At 40.8% G+C, this 23,105-nt stretch overlaps 1 protein-coding gene across 2 annotated transcripts in view; it reads right to left on the bottom strand.

Annotated features, from left to right (window-relative positions):
* Positions 1-1,231: 1,231 nt before the first annotated feature.
* Positions 1,232-23,105, bottom strand: part of LOC135212611 (forkhead box protein K2-like) — a 66,846-nt gene continuing 44,972 nt past the window's right edge. For both annotated transcript variants that reach the window (XM_064246187.1, XM_064246186.1), the window contains exon 10: positions 1,232-8,355. In XM_064246187.1, the coding sequence (XP_064102257.1) occupies positions 8,076-8,355 (280 nt within the window). In that variant the 3' untranslated portion in view covers positions 1,232-8,075. The remainder of the gene's footprint in view (positions 8,356-23,105) is intronic.

The raw sequence follows: 23,105 nt of genomic DNA on the forward strand, positions 1-23,105 counted from the left end.
AGCGTATGTATACAAAGGAGACATTGTGGTTAAATCAATCTGTACAAAAAACAAACTTGGAAAAACAAAATGCAAGAGAGAACCTTCAGGCTCTCACAGTTGAAAGGCAGGCAAACTAGAGATAGAGATGTACTAGTATACAGATAAAAACACCATGAATAGGAAGTGGGTGAAGAAAGATGGTAAATACGAAAACAATGAAAATGGAGAAACTGAAGTTAATAAGTAATAGTGACATCTAATTACCATGCTTAATTTATGAAGTTCCTTTAGATGACTCCATATTTATGAATATTGCTGCCATAATGGATTTGTTGGGAGAAATTGTGAGATTTACTTTTATAAACATGGTAATGGTGGCCTCTTAAGCAAATTCTAATCAGAATGGTTAGCAGGGGACAAACATGGCAGTAATCTGAATGATCTTCAGTGTATATAACACTCCTTAAAACTACGTAATCTTCAATCGATTTTAACATCACTCTAAAATGCTGGTTAAGTACTACCATGGCAATGTTTCTCATTTAAATAATGAAGCACTTAAGTCCAGCACACACTATTGAAATACATACACAAACTAGGATCATCTTCCTACGTCGTCAAGCTTTCCCTTTATCCAGTTGTGAAATTATTCTTCCTACTCCCCTGCGTACATTCTGGCTTGATTGCAGTAGGGTTAAAGCCTTTATCCATTCCATTTTTCCTTTTCCTGGGCCTCCATACATTGCTTTCCTTTACATCTGTTCTTTATTGGTTGTCATCTTTAAACTCTGTCTAGTCACTAATCACCACATCTCTGTCCCTTCCTCATTTGTAACAATCTTTCCACCACTCTCTCTCTCCATGAATCTTAACACTGTAGACACAGTTTTCAAAATTTCACCTTCTTTGTGATGATTTCCACTGCATTAAATTAGTTCCAATCTCCTCCCCATCTTGAATTTTTCTTCTCTACTAATTTTGGAATATAATTAACTGTAAAATACAATTACATATTTTAAACAATATTTACATAAAATATACAATTTAAATCCAACCAAAAACAAGTCACACGAACACTATCGTTTTAAAATAATGGTATTTAGTACCGTCTGCCATCGTCTCTAGAGGTTTTCCACAAACACACAGTTTCTCTTCCTGATTTTTCCAACTTTGTTTACCTTAAGTCTGACACCTTTGGAAGAATAAAGAAATGCCTATAACAAAGGGCCAAACAAATAAAACTAAGAAAGTGAGTTAATGTTTTTATTTTCACTCTGCTTCTATTAGTTGTACATACAAATCACTAGGATTTCAAGGCAGGGTAAATCTGTGAGGACTGTGGCAAAATTAAGGGAAAAAAAAAAAAAAAAGCCTCCTGAATATCAGGAGGCTGATGTTACTGAGGGAAGCCATCAATATTAATGATTTTCTGGCTCCAACTTCATACCATCATCAGTTTTAATGTTAAAATGAATTTTTTTTTTAAACACAAGTTCCTTGATGTGCTTCTTATATAAAGGTTGCACAATGGGCTGTTGTGCTTTATGCCTACTCCAGCTAGTCTTTGTCAATAAAATAGCTACAAAACACTTTGTACCTCTTAAAAACCTCATCAAGCAAACTGTGTAATTCTTCATACTTAACAAGAAAAGTCCAAGAAATAGAATATAACTGTATTAAAACTAAACGTACTTTTTCATCTTGCAGCTTACTGCCTAAACAACTCCAGAACAATTGTGGTGATGATGATGATGATGATGACTGGGATGACGACGACAACGATGATGATTATGACAGTAAGAAAATACCAAACAAAAAGCACTAACGAATGGAAACTGCCACCTTGTCACACTATATGTATAACTTCCTTCTAATCTCAGACGGGTGGTACTGCCTCTCGACGGCATTTCCATATACAGAAGAAAATAAAAGCTTATATTCATTCTTAAAATATACAATTATATATAACTATATACAGGATGGCATCTTTCATTAAGCCCTTCTCTTAAAACATAATAGTATGTAGTACCTTAATTATACAAGGGTGAAAAAAAAAAGCTTGTATTTGGGAACTGCATTATGGGGCAATACGTATTTGGTAAAAAATATACCAAAGCAATAAGCAAATATAAATTTCCTTAGAAAATCAAATTAGTGAACTTATTGTGTTTCACAGTCATGTTTCAAGATGAGAAAAAAATAATGGCCTGAACTTGAAGTACATCTTCCTATCACTGGAAGCAATATAACTGGAGTTTCTAACTAGACAAGCAAATAAAAGTAGTAAATTTAACAACTGATACTTCATACTCCATAAATACTTATCTCTAGTATTACTTATTCAACAATGCTTGAAAGGCACGTATGAATCAAATACTGAATTTCTTATCATATTTGGGTGAAGCACAGACTATAATCAGTGCAATCCCTCTGATTTTGATCAAGCCATTACCTGTCTTGGCAAATTGAACTAGGTAACTGAGAGCACTAATTTCTGTCTTGCCAAACTGCACACACACATGCACACAAACTCTATGCTGTATATATTTATATTTCAATTAAGTAAACTAGGAAAAGGTTATAAATTGGACCAAGTATGAGTTTACACTTTAAAATCTTGAACACTCATAACCATCACTGCTATATATACTGTATTTAGCTCATAAGTTATCAAAAAAAAAAAAAAAAAAAAAAAAAAAAAAAAAAAAAAAAAAAAAAAAAAGTCTGATAGTAAATGTAGTCAATGATGGTCAACATAAATGTACAAGAGGTGCATGTATATATTTACATTCCTTGTACAGGCAGTCCCCAGTTAACCGTGTGTGCGTGTGTGTGTGTTCCCTATCGAGCCACAACTGAAAATCGTTGTTAACCAGAACTATTATGATAAATCAACGGCGTTAACCACCATAAACACTGATAAACTGCATAATGGGTCCAAGAAACAGTCTATCAGCAATGGAAATTGCTTGCCGGCACCCAAAATCTGGTTAACGTTGTCACTGGCCAAGCGCCACAACACTGAAACACCATTAACCGATGCCACTGGTAAGCAGGGACTGCCTTTACCATCATGATGATGTTAAATTTAAATACCCACAGGGGACCCATAAAGATGCAGTCAACTGCTTACAGCACCATTAAAAGGACCATCTTTTGAGAGCTGAATGGTGCTTTAGATTTGGGCATCAATATCTTGAATGTGACATTTTCCTTCCTTATTAATCGTAAAGATCTTGAAGGTACTACTACTGGAATTTACAACCTGAATTCTACAGTGATGACATGACTCTCAATCCCCATCCAATACCACAGCAGGGATTGACACTTGTTCATACACATGGTGTCATTATTCCCATATCTCTAATACTATGATGTACCCAAGACTTTTCATCTATTGTAATTTGAGGTGATGCAAGTATATACATAATTTTGAAACACCAAACAACTTAACACAAACATTAACCAACAATTTTAAGATTGCTCTAAATCTAATATAAAACACTGAAAATCCATAACTATGCAACTTCTGCAGCTTGTTACTTCAATATGTAACTTGATATATGCCATCCTTGACATAAGGTGATGTCCTAAACACTGACGATTCGTAACCGTGCAGTCATACAACTTCTGCAGCTTGCTACTTATTTATGTAACTTGATATCTGTCATCCTTGACATAGGTGATGTCTGGCCACTACGGCCATTACAGTATATTGAGGACTATCTTACCTTACCAGTGTGCTATCTTCAATGTTCAACCAATGTAAAACTGCTCACCAAACAAGCCTGCTGTCATTTGCTGGTCTTCAGAACCTTTCAAACACCAATGACCTACAATTAACTGACACACCACCAGGACTGGTCACACTTTCCTGAACTACTCTTTAACTACAAAACTTTATGCTAAAACTTAAAAGGACCTACAATATCAGGCACTGTGCCATTGTCCAGACCTAGACAAAACGTCCAGCAAAAAGGATTAAGGCCAGACTTATCAGGATCTGAAACCACCAAGCAAAAGCACTTTGGCTTTCATATGGCTGGCCTATGAGGGATGAAAACCAATCCAAAATGCCCTCTAAGCTTTCCCATTTTCTCTTCCTTGTTATTTCAACATTTTCCCTCAAACTAACTAAATTAACATCTGATGAACCAGCTGCACAACTGCCATAGTAGACCACAGCCCAGGCTGGCGCAAATTTCTTTTTTTGTTTTATGCAATTTATTAAATTACATCTTTTATAAAATCTTATAACCTAGCTAACTGAAAATGACAGATTTTCACAAAATTTATCATTCATTGTCAATTACATTTTGAACATCAGCACAAAAAAATATGACATCTTTTATTTGTATTTTTCCAAACATACAAACCTGAGGTCTTTACACAAAGAATTTACTCTCAGCATAAACTGGAGTCTGCTGTTCAACTAAAAACAAGGTCATTCACTTTACCTTTTTGGCTGTGTCTGAGATGGATCTCTCTCTTCTGCTGCCTGCTGTTCAACTTAATACTTAATTATTCCTACATAGTTAGTTGTCTCAAACTCATTTTAGCTTATGAGCCCATTCTCTTTAATTCCCTCTCTAAATTTGTTTTGCCATTAAATATAATGCAAAACCAGCTTTGTCTTAGCCTTGGTGTTTGTTGTATTATTCTGTAATCTTTTTTTCTATTTTGCACCCAAGGAGAAAGGCCTCTCTCTCGCCACCAACAATTCTCTTGGCTCATGTGTTTGTATCAGACTGCAAAGAGGGAAGGGGTTTGCAATATTAAACCTAGCAACTCCCAGGAACTAAATTATCCTCAAGTCATCTATGATTGCTTTCCTCAAGGGATGGCATCCCAACCCCCCAAAAACATATGCATGTGAAGCCACTGAATCTGGAGTTACTGAAAGACAAGTGCTGCACTTGCTTCCTTTCACTCTTTTTGCCATTTTTAATATTTAACCACATCTCATCAAAATTCTATACCTCTCTCTCTCTCAAAATGGATTGTACCTCAATGTCCAACCACCTCACTCAACCTACAATTGTGGATTTAGTCTCTTCTTAACAGTCTTATCTCACTAGTGGTATCCCTGCTTTGATCAGCAATCTTATCCCCATGATTTGTTTCTACCTACCTATTTATTGTGGATCTTCTTCCATGTTTTTCTGGTTCCTAAAAATCTTATCTGTATTTCTGGAATTTGGGCCAAGACTCAAACTCTAATACTTAAGATTCCCCTTACTATAAAACAGTGGAACCATTTACCATATGTTTAATGGAAGTTCAAGAAAGGTTGTGGTACTGGAATATTGCCATGGCCCTTTGCCTTTTTTCTTTCTAGCTTTTTGACTGCCATCTATCATTATACAACTTCAACTGTTCTATTGAACCTCTCTTCTCTTCATATTTTCTTCCCCAATTTGGAAAACTTGCCTTGCAAAACAATAGCACTTTTGACTTTATTCATAATAATAATAATAATAATAATAATAATAATAATAATAATAATAAAAATAATAACCTTTACTCTGAACCTCTGTAACCCTTGTACCATGCAGTTCAGCAACTTATATAATCTTTTTACACCAAACTTTATAGTTCTTTCTCTTTCAACTGATGCTTTTAATTTGCTCGAAGTAAATCATAGCCAATCCTCTTCCCAGTTTTCAAGTCTAGCTAGAAAAGGTTAATATTGACACATTACTTCATCCTTGGGCTTGGATCAAAATAGCCCAAAATAAGACAATATACAGGACATTTTACACCGTAAGTACAAATTTCACCACATCTTTACTATACCAAATTACTTATACGATAATAAATTTCACTGTATCCAAACAAGTTCCATACAAAATATGTACTTTAACTGCATTTGAACATGCATCAATGCTGGTAACCACCCTTATACTGATGTAACTCAAGCATGCCAACAGCTAACATAATACAACTGCACTAAAGTAACTAATAAGCACTACACTGACTTCCGCAAGACAAAATGATGAATTCATAAAAGTAATAAAAAAGAGTCGGGCAACAAACAAGTGCAAAGAGAATCTTCCTCCTGGAAGTGGAATGCTCGCTTAGCCAAGTCCACAATTCGATCTAAGTAAGAATTCAGTACCTGAATTAACAGTACCTATCAAGCATCGAGTAAAATAAAGTTCTGTCTCTTGTATAGACAATAGGTTGTCTAAATTAAAGATTTAAAAAAAACCTGGAATAAACAGGTTATTTCAATGCTAATACTATATATAAACAACCATAGATAAAACTGGAAAAAAAAAATCTTTTAGGTGTTCATTATCATCTTTAACTTAAGCACACCCTAAAATGTAGAATATAAACAAGAACAAAACAAATCTGCTTGCTTTGTCTTTAATAGGGCACCTTCCATCTTGCTACTACTGAACCTCTAGATTTGGCTGAAGATACCATAACTGTTAAGTTTCCAAATACTGTTATAACAAACGGCACATACAATAACTTCTCTTTTTCTCCACGAGAAATTTTCTAAACTCAAATTAATTTAGATGAACAGTGAAAGTTATCCTACAGAAGTACAAAAACAAGGCTTCAACACCAAAATTTCACTAACAATTATATTTCAGGAAACCTCACATCATCATTACATATCCTTTCAAAACCTTATGACTACTTACCCGGTTTTGTTTACTTTCTTTCAAAAATTAGTTATCTGACAAAAGTGTAAGACCCACCATTACATGACTGTTCATTTTCTAGATGAAAAAATAAATAACTTCCCATGAACAGGAGCCAGTGTTAGAATAAGACATTAATTCTAGAAAATCTATAATTCTACATTTGTTCTCTTATTTACAAGAAACCAGAATTTTCACATATAGTCTGCTACGTCATTCTCTCAATATATATAATAGTATTCTATCCATTTACACTCACTTTTAGCCTCTCTCAAGACAAAGAAAAATATGGGAGTTTTTACACCTTAAACAATACTACTTCTCTTTAGTACAAACTTATAAGATAGCAGGTTTTGCTACCAGACTATTTAGACAATCTAGGCTGTACAAATATGGCAGGGTTATATAGACTCCCACATGTTTCGTCGTAAAAGATTTCATGATTGCCCTCCAACAGTCCTCCGTCCTTCCCCCCCGCCCCCCACCCCAAAAACCCTATTCCCTCAATCCCAGTACTTCTGTATTAATTCTATTCACAAAAGAATATTTTACATCATCTAAAACTTGTACTGCACAAAGAGGGGGAAATTACTTTAAGATTTACTCATGGTGTGTGTGATGTACTGTACTGCATGATGACCACTTGGCCAACATTTAGTGAATCAACTAATTATTAACATTTAAATATGGCTATTCTATCTGTAACATTCATTTTCTTCAGGTTACACAAACATATGCAAAATCAATAATTAAACAACAATCATGAAAATTAAGTTGCACACTTTTTAGGTAAAAATAAAATAACTAAAAATCATAATAATGCCAACATGTAAGCAGTTTTGAGAGAGAAATGCAATATAAGAAAGAAATCCTGTTCAAGATAATGAGTTGCTACAAGTCTCATTAGTAGCAGTATGCAACAGTTGCCACAAATGCAACTAATAAAATCCCATCAGGTACATGACACTAGTCTGGTAGTGTGACACATTTTACCTAGGTACAGTTGCTCACCGGAAAAATCACAATTTCGTATCGCTGTGTACAGATGCGATGCACATTGTCAATTTTCAGCTGACTGTCCATTACTAAACCACGGCAACTTTGCGACAAGTTGCCACGCCACTTGCAAACAGGCACAACTTAATTCACACTAACTGGGTTCATCAGGGATATAACTGTGAATCCTTAAACTTGTGACAGTTAACCTTAAACTCTGGAGGAAATCACATTTTATCTCTTGTGTTTTCCTTCACAAGGTGGAGTTTAGCATTTATGCTTACCAAGTTGTATTCAGGTTAACACTAACTTCAACCCACCTGCTATGAACCTGTTTGACTTGCACTAATGGACCACCACTTTGCTTGTGGTTGAAGAACTGACAACTTGAGGATCACTACCTCTATGGCTGAAACTTCTGACTAAATCATATTAGTACAGTTACTCATCTTCATATTGGGGTCCATCTTCATCCATCCTAGGTCGCTTGCTTAGAGGTTCATCTTGTGCGGCAGCCATTACTACACCCTCTGCCTCCACTATTTCTTCCACATACTCAGTGGAATTAGGTGCAGTGGTCACAGTTCCAACCATTACTGCAGTACCTGTACTACTACTACTGGTTTTAACAACACTATTTCCACTGCCACCTATCATATGTCCTGCAGTAGATGCTGTACTGACACGTTTAACCTCACCATTCACTGTCACATAACCACCACTGAAAAATATAAAACTCATTAATAAAAAGGTCCTTACAAAATTAAAAGTGCTGCTAAAGCATGATGTTATAAAATTGGCCGAAAAAGGCAGTTAATTTAGTTAATGTGTAGCACATGCATAAAAATGTTACTCCTATTGACACAAAAGTGATAACTTATAACTATTATGATTATCATAAATAGCTTTAGGTGACCAGAGACTAAACATCTGTTTTTCAATGACATACAGAGATTACAGCAACATAAAGTTAAAGTTGGACAGCTATATTATCATTATTATTACTGTCATTAGTCCAAAGAAGTCAGAAGCCCCATCAACTGACAGATCTCATCACTGACTATCTCAATCTTGAAGGTTATCTAATGAACAACTTACTCACTGGGCTAAGATCTATGATTGGTCTGCAACCTCAAAACAGTTTCATTATGATGATGAGGTGAAAGTAAAAACATATGAATTACAAACACCATCTTCCACACCCTGCTTCTTGAATACAGGCATCACATCATACTTCAAGCCAAGATTGATATGATGATTATGCAAAGACCACTGAAATGCTGATTGAAAGATGAGGCACTGGGCTGGTCTCTAGAAAGGGGTGATAGGCATAGCAAAACACATCAACATTTCATGTATGTCCTTCAAGATGACATATATCAAGTAAAAACTGGCTGCTCAAAACCTCCTGAAAAAGTATTATCCCACAGCAACTGAGCCAGTGAACCCTAACTACATTACAACCACCAAACACCAATTGCAAAGGTTCCCCGAGTCCTTCATCCAAATCATCAATCATCGTAACCTTATCTTTGGCTGATTCAAACCTAACCTTCCCCATGGGCTTCAACAAACCAAAGAAATCAGTAGCTACCTGAAGCACTGGGGAAACATCTGGACTAAAAATGGCTGGTGATCTACCAATACCCAAGCCAAGGGGTGAGAGCTGAACTGACCTCTAGCAACATTGACCTCTTCCTCTTATGAGAAGAGAAGGAAGAATATCAGAGGAAAAACAAGGGAAAAAGATGATAATGAGGCATTGCACCAATTTTTTTCTTATATCTGCCAATAGGGAACTTGAAAGTTTGGAAGGTAGCAATGACAAAAGCAACTTGATACATCACTAAGACACGAGATTTTTGCCTCTCCATCTACCTCTCAAGCCCATCTGCCATCAAACTCCCTGAACACATCACAGGACCTGAAGGAAGAGTGCCCCCCATATGAGCACAAGTCCTGGAATAACTGTGGCTATGGTTTCCAGGGTAAATAGCATGTTCCATGGAATCAGTACTGGTGTCTATTTGATGGTTCTGAGCAACAGTGCATCAAGTCTGACTTTAGGTTGCAGTGGTGTGTGGACTTCAACCTCAGTCCTCATGTGAGGAAAAAATGACAAATTTGTAACTAATTTGTATTTTTCATAACTAACAAACCTGAGGTCTTAACATTAAGATAATACTAGCGCCAAGCTGGAAACCAGTAGAATTAAAATTAAACTTGAGAGATCCAGGGACTATTGGCATCTATACCAGGTCACGGGGCATGTATTACCCAGAATGCCCTCGGCGTCCCACGACCCACCAGTTACTCTTCCAACCCAGTTTAGACTGCTAGAGGGGTGGTTCGAGGTGGGCCTTTACCTGTTAATTCAGGTTTGTTAGTTATGAAAAATACAAATTAGTTACAAATTTGTAATTTGTTCATATACGGAGCAAACCTTCGGTCTTAACATTAGGATAGACTTACTTATTGGTGGGAGGTAAGTCTCTATAACTGACTGGGAGTTTGCAACCTTATCCATTTCTGAATAGTAGGAGTATTCCAGGACAATAGACTATTAACCCTTGAACCAAAGATATATGAGAATCTATTGGTTTCCCTAACTGGGTGCTTGTACGATGCCATGGTTTTATTAAGGTGGGTACACACGTGCGAACCGAACCTTGTATTGTAACCGATTCTTGTAACAAAAACTCAAGTGTGGACGGTTCCTCGAACCCAAACCCCGAACCCGCGAGGTTTGAGGCTCCGTTCGCCCTCCGTCCTGGTAATTGTCAGTTTTTGGGCCCCAAATCAAAGGGAGGTCTCTTTGCACCTTACACCATGTGTGGACAGGACCTGTATTACACGCGTATCAACAGAGGTTGCTGAACTTGTTAACACCGACTATGAACAAGGCCGTCCATAGTAAGAGTCCCTTGTTTTGGTCACTCAGTACGTATATGTCTACCATGGCTGATTGGAGTGAGGAAGAGGTCCTTCAATTTATTAGTTATTATGAAGAAAAGACTTTACTGTGGCCAGAAACTTCTTGGAATCTCATGTCAGCGAGTAATTCCCGACCACAGTATTCTACCCTTCTAGTATATAACCTTGATTGCCACCATCTTTTATTTCGCTTCATCTTCGTTAAATAATGTATATAAATATACACGGCAGCTGCTACTTGCATGGTGGCCATCATTGGTAAACAACCCGGACAGACAGAGATGGATGATCGCAGAGGATTGAAACGAAGTTACGTGCTTAACGTGGTTACGGTTCGTCCTCAACATTTTGACACCTTGTAACCGTATATGCGTAACTCAGTTACACATACAAGGTTCGGCTCTCACGTGTGTACCCACCTTTACATTACGGAAGATGGAGAACACTCCATGCTCCTAAACCACTACTGTCCCTTTTATCTGGATCTATTATCACCCCTCTCTTCCCTATTACCGAAGTGTGTGTTGCTACTGAAAAGTATACTATACTCTAGATTATCTTTACAGTATGGCTGACCTACTCACCTGCATCTAGTCCGTTCCAGCTTATGATGGTACTCTCCATACTGCCCATAGGTAAAGGAGTAGAAAGAAAGTAGTAAAGAAGAAAGACCAGTTATCTCATTCATTCTACTTTCATACCTTCATCTTAGACTAGACACAAACTGACCCGCCAGGGGTACCGAATGAGCTATACCACTTGCTGGACCGCCACCACTGGACCCAAGGAAAAATTGTCCAAGGATCTATGGGCAACATCTTTTAAATAAAAAGAAGTGAAAGTTGTTTGGATACCAGCTTTGAGAATTCTCTCCACAGACATATTCTTCTTGATGCCAAAGAAGCGCTCAAGCCCCTGATGTCATGAGCTCTAGCCCTCTCCCTGCTATTTGACCCTCTGTCTTCTGTCATGTATGCATTCCTGATCATTTCTCTTAGCCAAAACGATTTTGTATTCCTAGACACTTCCTTTTTGTTCCGTCCTGTACTTACGAACAGCCTCCAGCACCCCGCCCTGAGGTGCCTTGTCCTTAAGTACTCTCTTAGCACGCTGACAGAACACAGAAACATCTCTTCTTTGTCATTGTCTACGAATTCTGCCAGAGAAGGTATGGAAAAGGAGTCGAATCTTTGAATTTTAGCCTAGCCTAACCCCTTTTATTTACACAAATGAATAATCTACCCACCTGTATGCTTTCTCCTACTCCAGTATACTCAAGAAATCACCTTAGAACAACAGCACAACAAGACTTACGACCCAAAAACTTCTACCAGACAGAGAGCTCTCCCCTACCAACCACACACCACCAGCATGTGCTTTCTCCTGCACCGTGTTACTGTTTACGTCCCCCCGACGCCGCCGCCATCTTGTCTATGACGTCACAGCCTATGACATCACAACACAACTTAATACATCAACAGACACTTTCTAGAATCAACCATATGCTGTCCATATATAGGACACCCACCATATTTCAACAATGCACAAAATACCAATAATAATTATACAATATATAATCAGAATCTGCCGTCCACTACTGATGGGTTTTGAGTTTTGGCTATGAATTCTGGAACAAACTCAAATACCATTGACTTCCAACCTCTCAAATGCTTTACTAGATATGACAGGCCATGCAGTTCCCCCACCCTTTTGGTTGAGGCTAGGGCCAATAAGAAGACTGCCTTCAGGGTCAGGCTCCTATCTGTGGACTGCCTTAATGGTTCGTAAGGGGGTTTTGTAAGACTACTCAGTACCATGGTCAACTCCCAATCTGGGGCTTTTAGTTCCTTTGGCGAACAGGACTGCTCAAAACTCTTCATTAACATAGCCAGTTTCCATGAAGACGAAATGTCCACACCTTCCATGCGAAAGACCGAGGCTAGAGCAGCCCTGTACCCCTTTACAGCAGATACAGACATATGCCTTTCTGTCCTGAGATATATCAGAAAGTCTGCTAATTGCTGAATAGTGGTACCAAGTGGAGACAAGTTCCCTCTACGAAACCAATCACAGTATGCTGACCATTTTCCTTGGTATACCGATGCAGATGACTTTCTGATACTTCCTGCCATCTGTGTTGCTGCTTTCTGAGAAAAACCTCTTGCTCGCAGGAGATACTTGACAGTCTCCATCCGTGAAGTGATAGGGACTTGTCCAACTGGTGGTACCTCTCCACGTGCGGCTGACATAATACGTTGTTCCATGGAGGTAACTCTCTCAGCACGTCTATTAGGAGTTCCAACAGGTCCAGAAACCATTCTGCTTTCAGCCATAACGGAGCTAACAGAGTCATTCTGTGGTTCTGAGACCACATTACCCTGTTCAGAACCTGACAGATTAGACAAAATGGAGAAAATGCGTAAACGTCCAGATTGTCCCATGGGTGTTGTAGCGCATCTTCTGCCACTGCCTCTACGTCTGAGACTACTGAACAATACAAGTCCAAACTTTTTGTTGTACCTGGTTGCGAATAGGTCTATGATCGGCCTTTCCCAAAATATGAGCATTCTGTCCACTACCTGTTGATGCAAGAACCACTCCGTTCCCAGGATCTGATCCCTCCGGCTCAACTTGTCGGCCACTATGTTTCTTTTTCCTAGAATATATCTGGCACTGATGTCTATCAAGTTCTCTATAGCCCACTGATGAAGTTGAACTGTCATCACGTGTAACTGGCGAGATACGAGGCCTCCTTGCTTGCTTATGTAAGCTACTACTGTGGTGTTGTCTGACATCAATACCACTGACTGCCCCTTCACCCTCTCCCGGAATTCCTGAAGTGCTAGAAACGCTGCTTTTAACTCCAACACGTTTATATGGAGTTCTCTGTCCTCACCACTCCATTTTGCTGAAATCATCAGCTCCTCCATATGCGCTCCCAACCTTCGAGTGACGTATCTGAGAACAGCAAGAGATCCAGGGAGGGTTGCTGAAGGGGAACACCCACTGTCAGATTGTTGTCCTGCACCCACCACAGTAAGTCTTTCCTCACTTCTGTCAACAAAGGGAATTTGCTTGTATGGGTGATCTACCGTTGGTGACCAAAACTTCTTCATCCTCCATTGTAGAGATCGAAGGTGTAGCCTCCCTTGTGGTACTAGCTTCTCCAAGGAAGTTAGAATTCCCAATACTACCTGCCACTGTCTTGCTGGCTGTTTGTTTTTCCAGAAATGCATTCACCATTGTTTGCATTTCTCTACCCTCTGGTCTGCCGGGAATATGTATTTTGGCTTTTACTTTGTCTATAATCATACCCAGATACACCAACCATTGACTTGGCTCCAACTGCGACTTCTCCCGATTTATCACAATGCCTAAGCTGTGACAAAACTGCAGGTGGGTTACCCTGTCCCGAAGTAATTTTTCTCTGGACTTTGCTATCACCAGCCAATCGTCTAGGTATCTTATCAGCCTGATACCCTGAGCATGTGCCCATGTTGACACGAGAGTGAACACTCTCTTGTAAAAACTTGAGGAGACATTGTCAATCTGAAGTACAGGACTTTGAACTAGAAAACTTTCTCTGCAAGACTGAAGCAGAGAAATTTCCTGGAAGACTGATGGACTGGGATCCGAAAGTATGCGTCCTTCAAGTCGATTGTCAGCATAAAGTCCTTGACCCTGACTGCTTGTAGAACCGTCTTTGGAGTCTCCATCTTGAATCTGGTTTTTCTTATAAACAGATTCAATGTTGACAGATCTATTACTCTCCTCCAATCCCCATTGGCTTAGGGACAAGGAAAATCCTACTATAAAACCCCTTTGATGGAATGGATACTTGTTCCACAGCCCCCTTTTCCATCATCTTCACTTCCTCTTGCAGAATAAAAGCCTTCTAAGGTTACTGAGCATAAGCAAGGTGTGGTAATGGTTGTTCTGTCAGAGGTGGGGTTACTTCGAAAGGAATCAAATAACCGACCCTGAGAACATCCATCACCCACTGCTCTGCTCCAAATTCCTGCCACACCTTCCAGTGATTTGCCAGGCAAACTCCCACTGGTGTAGCTGAGTGATGAGAGGCGCCCATCCTATCATCTTGAACCTCTCCCTCTTCCCCTAATCTCCCTTCCTCTGTTATTTCTATTGTGAAAGGACCGATGAGCTAACTTCTTTGGGGAAGAGGGTCTTGTTGCTCTATTAGGGATGTTATGCTTCACTGGCTTCTTTTGAGGTATTTGCTGCTGCCTTACCTCAATAGGATTACCTTGACTTTCAGATTTTTTTCAAACTGCCTATTGTACTAACCTATCGTTAGTGTCCATCCTTCTTCTATTTATAGCCTCTTCTAGTATGCCCTCTGGCAACAGAAATTGCGACTCTAGGATATCCCCATTCCGCATTGCAAGCAGGGAATCCAAATCAACAGTGCGGCTTAATCTAGCCAAAGCTGCATCTCTCCTCATTAACAGGATATTTGCCCAAACATTGGCACTTAAATTTGTCAATTACCCAATTGCTTTGGAACCTGATCGTCGCAATCTGATAAACATTGACTCATCCACTACTTTCCTTGTTACTTCTGAGGATGCAATTTTCACCACTGCTGATGACCAAAGATCTAACCAAGATGCAGTCTGAACAACAGAAGAAAACGTTGCTTCTAACGTAGCAGCTTCCTGGCAAGTCATCGAAGGCCATTCCATCTTAACTTGATCCAAGGTTAATCCAGGCCTTAACCTTACCACATTTGGGTAAATTTGTCTAGATAACAAAGAAACCATTGGTGTCGTATAACATTTCCTGTTTCATCATTGGGGGGGTAATAAACTTAAACCATCTATTCGTTCTTAAGGAATTATCCCTTCCCACAATCCGTGCATTTACATGTTGTAAAACAGACTGCATGACTTGAACAAGGTAATTCATATGACACCTTCGTATCCTTTTTCAATCCAAACACCATGTCAATCCCCGGAGGAAGCATACTGGCAGGTGTCTCCGTGCTCCTTGAAAGATTACTGAATTGACGAATCAAATCAATCACCTCGGCATACGAAGCTAGAAACTCTTGGTTTTCTCCTTCCTCTGGTTCTAACGTAGTGTGTTCAGCCACAGGAGATGCTAGCTCACTCCTATTCGCTAACAAACGTCTGGGTGCTTCATGGCCGTCTGACCCTACGGCCGCAGCATCTTTGATCTCTGATGGCCACTTACGGCTCGATCTCAAATAGTCGGTAGGAGAACGAGACCGCCTAACTCCTTCTCTACTCGCAGTTCTAGAGCGAGAATCCCGCCTATACGTATCTCCAAGATGAAGGCTCTCTCAAAACCGAGCTAATTTCCTCTCTATCTCTATTAATATCACCTTCAACGATGTCGAGGAATTCGGCCTTGATCGCTCATTGAGTTGAACAACGCCTTCTACCAACGTATCAGACAAGGTTACCAACTCTGTATTATTCGACCTTTTAATGGGAGCTCTCTCATCCTTTCTCCGTATTTTAAAAAGTTTTACAGGCGAAACTGGTATCTGTTCTTTATTTTGTTGAACTATTCGCACCAATCATTGATTTTACCAACGGCAGTGTAGTCTCTCTTAGACTCTTTGTAGTCTGCTGGTATCTCTGTGTCGGCTGCTAGCCCAGCGACCGTTGACCCTCTCGCTCACTCGGATGCTTGTAAATGGCTTCGTCCGTTAGCTTTAAGCTTACCAGCCACTGACTTCTTTACTTTGTTGCTGACCAGGATGTGACAGTCCTGGCTCGAAGATGAAGAATTCACCCTTCTCCTCTTGGCCCGAGGATCAGTCACGAAGTCCTGTATCCTCCAACGCTTGACTGGTACACGCAGTGACACCATCAAACATAGCGATGACGCCGAGCTAGAGGAAGAACACGAAGAAGACGAATCACACCTTTTCTTTTTGTCTTTAACTATCTTTTCCTCTGGATCTTGTAATTTCTTCATGACTGTGTGTGCCAGTCAGACAGCGTATTTGGCTCAGGAGGCAACGAAGTAGATCGAGAAGCAGTAGGTTGTGACATCATCGCATCTCCCATGTCGGTGTGTGACGTCAGTTGTGACGTCACCAATCTTGTAGGGACAGACTGGGCCGCTGTTGCTGGCAACCCTGCGTGTGCAGCAAAACTACCTCCATTTTGCATCGCCTGAAACATTGAAGTTGTTGACGTAGCTGTGGCATTAGTTCCCATAAAGTGCAGGCCAGGGGGATGAGGAACCTTCAGTGCTGTCGGGCCCTGTTGGAATCACGCCGCCATATAATGGGACAGCAACCCCTCCAAGGTTGGTACACCTGGTAGGCCTTAAGCTGTCCACGTACCTTCCATTCTCTGCTCATTGGGAGCCGGCACCACGAACAAAGATGGCGATGCTACCCCCCTCCCTGCCGGGAATAACGGAGCGTAATTATGCATAAAATTACCCAAAACCCCTCCTGGAGCTTCCGATAGCGAATCGCTAGAAGAAACTGAAGGAGTATTGGAAAAATCAAAACCAGGCGACAAAACATATGGAGCAGTCTGGAGTATTGCCGATACAAAAGAAGCCAACGACGCTAGGTCATCCAAAGATGGTGTCGCCTCCTTTCTCTTGTACTGGCCTTTCTCATAGAACTTCCTCCACTGTTCCACCGACCAACCGCGACAAACTGAACAAGGATTAGTAATAATAGATACGTTTTCTCTGCACCTGCTACACGTTGGATGAGGATCTGTTGACACCGAAGTTAAAAATCTTGAACAAAGAAATCCACTCACTCCAGGACATTTCCTCTGTCTCTTCCGAGAACCAGAAGTTCCCGTTGGTGAAGCAAAAATCTCCATCTCACAACGTACACACCTTTACAGATCACACTGACACTGAGCACACTCAGAGAAAGAAATACTAAAAAGAAAATTTTAAAAAGTGAAATGAATAAAATCGGGCAAACTGAAACCGGCTTTAAAAGAGATAGAAAGTAATCACGTCCTATCTTAAAGGCGGGACACCGAGGGCATTCTGGGTAATATATGCCCTGTGACCTGGTATAGATGCCAATAGTCCCTGGATCTCACAAGTTTAATTTTAATTCTACCGGTTTCCAGCTTGGCGCTAGTATTATCCTAATGTTAAGACCGAAGGTTTGTTCCGTATATAAACAAAAAAAAAATCACCTGTTTCAAGTAGTGAAATGTCTTCCAGCCTGGGCAGTATGCAGGGGCCTGAGTTGGTGCTGCGAACAGCAGCTGGGGAGGGTAGTGGAATTCTGAACTGTGCACAACTTCCCAGGGGAAGAGCTGATCAGTGATCTATTTATTCTTTTACTTACTATGATTATGAAAACTACTGAACAAAGGTGTACATGCATTACAAAACATTATTAGCATAGATCTAGGCTAGGTTAATACAACAGGAAAAATGACAAATTTATAACTAATTTGTTTTTTTCATAACTAACAAACCTGAGGTCTTAACATTAGGATTTACTAGCGCCAAGCTGGAAACCGGTAGAATTAAAATTAAAACTTGTGTGATCCAGGGACTATTGGCAGCTATACCAGGTCACAGGGCATGTATACCCAGAATGCCCACGGTGTAGTGTGACCTGCCAGTTATACTTCTAACCCAGTTTAGACTACTAGAGGGGTGGTTCAAGGTGGGCCTTTAACTGTTAAGACCTCAGGTTTGTTAGTTATGAAAAATACAAATTAGTTACAAATTTGTCATTTGTTCACATACGAAACAAAACCTTCGGTCTTAACATTAAGATAGACTTACTTATTGGATGGATTATTGGATGGAGGTAAGTCTTAACTGACAGGGAGTTTGCCACCTATATCCATTTCCGAATATTATGAGTATTCTAAGAGAACGGACTATAAACCCTTGAACCAAAGATATAAGGAAATCTATTGGTTTCCCTCACTGGGTAGTGGTATCATGCTATGGTAAAATAGAGGACCCTCCATTCTCATAAACCACTCTTGTCCCTTGTATCTGGATCCACCATCACCCCTCCCTTCCTTATTACCGACAGGGGTGTGTTGCTACTGAAAAGTATATTATACTCTAACATAACTTTACAGTATGGCTGACCACCTCACCTGCATCTAGTCCGTTCCAGCTCATGATGGTACTCTCCTTCATACTGCCCGTAGGTAAAGGAGTAGAAAGAAAGTAGTAAAGAAAAAAGACCAGTCATCCCATTCATTCTACTTTCATACCTTCATCTTAGACTAGATACAAACTGACCCGCCAGGGGTACTGGATCTATGGGCAACGTCTTTTAAATAAAAGGAAGTGAAAATCATTTGGCCTTTCCAAACACCAGCTTTCAGAATTCTCTCCACACACATATTCTTCTTGAATGCCAAAGAAGCACTCAAGCCTCTAATGTCATGAGCCCTAGCCCTCTCCTGGCTATCTGATCCCTGTCTTCTGTCATGTAGGCATTCCTGATCATTTCTCTTAGCCAAAACTATATTGTGTTCCTGGAAACTTCCTTTTTGTTCCGTCCTGTACTTACGAACAACCTCCTGCACCCCGGCCTGAGGTGCCTTGTCCTCCTTAAGTACTCTCGTTACCCTGACGGGACACAGAGGCATCTCTTCTTTGTCATGATATACAAAATCTGCCTGAGAAGGTATGGAAAAAAAGTGTCAAATCTGCCGTCCACTATTGATGGGTTTTGAGTTTTGGCCACGAATTCTGGCACAAACTCGAATGCCATATACCATAAAGCACTCTCGAGTGCTTTATGGTATATGACAGGCCATGTAGTTCCCCCACCCTTTTAGTTGAAGCTAGGGCCAATAAGAAGACTGTCTACAGGGTCAGGCTCCTATCTGTGGACTGCCTTAGTGATTCGTAGGGGGGTTTTGTAAGACTACTCAGTACCATGGTCAAATCCCAATCTGGGGCTTTCAGTTCCTTTGGTGAACATGACTGCTCAAAGCTCTTCATCTACATGGCCAACTCCCATGAAGATGAAATGTCCACACATTTCATGCGTAAGACCGAGGCTAGAGCAGCCCTGTACCTCTTCACCGCAGATACAGACATGTGCTTTTCTGTCCTGAGATATATCAGAAAGTCTGCTAATTGCTGAATAGAGGTACCAAGTGGAGACAAGTTCCCTCTACGACACCAATCAGAGTATGCTGACCATTTTCCTTGGTATACTGCTGCCGATGACTTTCTGATATTTCCTGCCATCTGCACTGCTGCTTTTTGCAAAACCCTCTTGCTTCCAAGAGATACTCGGCAGTCTCCACCCGTGAAGTGATAGGGACTTCACTGACCGGTGGTACCTCTCCACGTGCGGCTGACATAGCAGGTTGTTCCATAGGGTTAACTCTCTCGGCACGTCTATCAGGAGTTCCAAGAGGTACGGAAACCATTCCGCCTTTGGCCATAACGGAGCTACCAGTGTCATTCTGAGGTTCTGAGACCGCATTACTCTGTTCAGAACCTGACGGATTAGACAAAATGGAGGAAATGCGTAGACGTCCAGATTGTCCCATGGGTGTTGTAGCACATCTTCTGCTACTGCCTCTACTGAACAATACACTCCCAACTTTTTGTTGTACCTGGTTGCAAATAGGTCTATGATCAGCCTTTCCCACAACATGAGCATTCTGTCCACTACTTGTTGGTGCAAGGACCACTCCATTCCCAGAATCTGATCCCTCCGACTCAACTTGTCGGCCACTATGTTTCTTTTTCCCGGAATATATCTGGCCCTGATGTCTACTACGTTCTCTACAGCCAACTGATGAAGTTGAACTGTCATCACATGTAACTGTCAAGACACTAGAACTCCTTGTTTGTATATTGTTACATTTATTGACCATCTTGTCTCCCCAGCATTTATTTAATCTATTTTATTTGTAAAAGAGCAGCCATATTCCCCCAAATATCAGCTGATTTTAGGTGGGAACCCAAAGCACACCAGCCAGAGATAGGAATTTCCTGTTAGAAGGGGGGGAAATAAAGACTTCTCAGCCTTAAGGACGTATCCCAAAGGGAAGTGTGTAGGTAGCCAGGTACTTATTAGGCCTACGTCTTAAGCTCCTTTTTCCTGTGAACCCTCTGCTGGCTGTATGTTCTGTTTCCAGGATGCCCTGCTCTTGGGGGGTTAAGCTGACCACCAACACCCATGCTACACACCTGCCTTCGACCTCAGTCTCCTCCAGTCGTGACCTCGGACGGATGTCCAGCCACCAGCCTTCCATTTTAGGCCTAACAAGGCGTTACTGGCGCGCCCAGAGCCCCAGACCTGAGACAAAGCCGACGCCGCATTTCTACAAAGGTCCACTGAGCATGGCATCCAGGTACGTCTTGTGAAACAGTCATATTGCCAGTTCCTTACCTCCTAGTGTTGTATTTACTCCCCATTTTCAAAATTCAAACTTCTAACTCTCAAATGAACATCCCTTTGTTCCTCTCACTGCCTCATGGCCGCATGCTTCCCTTGTGTGATCGTCCCAGACAAATGAAGTCATTGAATATTTCATTTAACGCTAAGAGTTCCTCCCCAGTGTGTTAGACAAAGTGAGTAACTGTAACTTGTGCAAGAACTCTGATTATTTTGTGTCTAATCTGGGATTTCTTCCAGATCTCCTGAGTCACGTGTCCAAGTCTTCGCGCGCCCGCAAGTGATACTTTACTGCAAGACATATGAACAATTTTGAAAGCCAGCTTTTACGTGAACCGCATTTTTTGCCAACTATCCATCCCCTTGTGAGAGATAATATTAGTCCCACGTGTGGACCAGTTGCATTTACTTTCCCAGGCTATTAAGCAGCCTCCTGTAAATAAATGTATGTTAAGTAACTAGCTGAGTTTTCTGGAGACCTCCTCTAGACTAAATTAACACTATAAATCCTGTTCAAGGTAAGATCAATTGATTAATTCTGCATTTTCCCTCAACTATTTTAGTTTACGTATTCGAACCCCTTCAGGCCAGGGCTTAAAACGTAACATTATGTAAGCTACTACTGTGGTGTTGTCTGACATCAAAACCACTGAATGCCCCTGCACCCTCTCCCGAAATTCCTGTAGTGCTAAAAATGCTGCTTTTAACTCTGTCCTCAACGCTCCATTTTGCTGAAACCAGAAAGGCATTCACCACTTGTTTGCATTTCCCTACTCTCTGGTCTGTCGGGAATACTTTGGTACAGAAATACTTTGGCTTTTATTGTGTCTATAACCATTCCCAGATACACCAACCATTGACTTGGATCCAACTGGGACTTCTCCTGATTTATCACAACGCCTAAGCTGTGACAAAACCAAAGAAGGGTCGCCCTGTCCCTGAGTATCTTCTCTCTGAACTTTGCTATCACCAACCAATCGTCTAGATATCTTATTAACCTGATCCCCTGAGCATGCGCCCATGTCAACACGAGAGTGAACACTCTTGTAAAAACTTGAGGTGTTGTCAATCCGAAGCACAGAACTTTGAACTAGAAAACTTTCTCTACAAAACTGAAGCGGAGAAATTTCCTGGAAGACTGATGGACTGGGATCTGAAAGTATGCGTCTTTCAAGTCGATTGTCAGCATAGTCCTTGATCCTGACTGCTTGTAGAACCGTCTTTGGAGTTTCCATCTTGAATCTGGTTTTTCTTTTAAACAGATTCAAAGTTGACAGGTCTATTACTGTCCTCCAGTCCCCGCTGGCTTTGGGTACAAGGAAAATCCTACTGTAAAACCCTTTGACAGAATGGATACTTATTCCACAGCCCCTTTTACCATCATCATCTTCACTTCCTCTTGCAGAATAAAAGCCTTCTGAGGTTCTTGAGCATAAGCGAGGTGAGGCAATGGCTGTTCTGCCAGGGGGTGGGGATATTTCGAACAGAATCAAATACCCGACTCTGAGAACATCCACCACCCACTGCTCTGCTCCCAGTTCCTGCCACACCTTCCAATGATTTGCCAGGCAACCCCCCCACTGGTGTGGCCGAGCGATGAGAGGCGCCTATCCTATCGTCTTGAGCCCCTTCCTCTTCCCCTAATCCCCCTTCCTCTGTTATTTCTAATGTGAAAGGGCCTATGAGTTAACTTCTTTGGGGAAGAGGGTCTTGTTGCTCTACTAGGAATGTTATGCCTCACTGGCTTCTTTCGAGGTATTTGCTGCTGCCTTACCTGCATAGGATTAGCCTGACTGCTAGATATTTTCCTAACTGCTCGCTGTACCAATCTATCGTTAGTGTCCATCCTTCTTCTATCTATAGCCTCTTCTAGTATGCCCTCTGGCAACAGCAATTGCGATTAAGATATTCCAATTCCTCATTGCTAGCAGAGAATCCAAATCAACAGTGTGACTTAGTCTAGCCAAAGCTGCATCCCTCCTCATTAACAGGGATTTGCCCAAACATTGGCACTTAAATTTGTCAAGTACCCAATTGCTTTGGCACCTGATTGTAGTAATCTGATGAACATTGATACATCCACTACCTTCCTCGTCACTTCTGAAGATGCAACCTTCGCAACTGCTGTCGACCAAAGATCCTGCCAAGAAGCAATCTGAAAG

This window comes from Macrobrachium nipponense, chromosome 41, assembly GCF_015104395.2.
Source record: "Macrobrachium nipponense isolate FS-2020 chromosome 41, ASM1510439v2, whole genome shotgun sequence".
NCBI classification, from domain to species: domain Eukaryota; kingdom Metazoa; phylum Arthropoda; class Malacostraca; order Decapoda; family Palaemonidae; genus Macrobrachium; species Macrobrachium nipponense.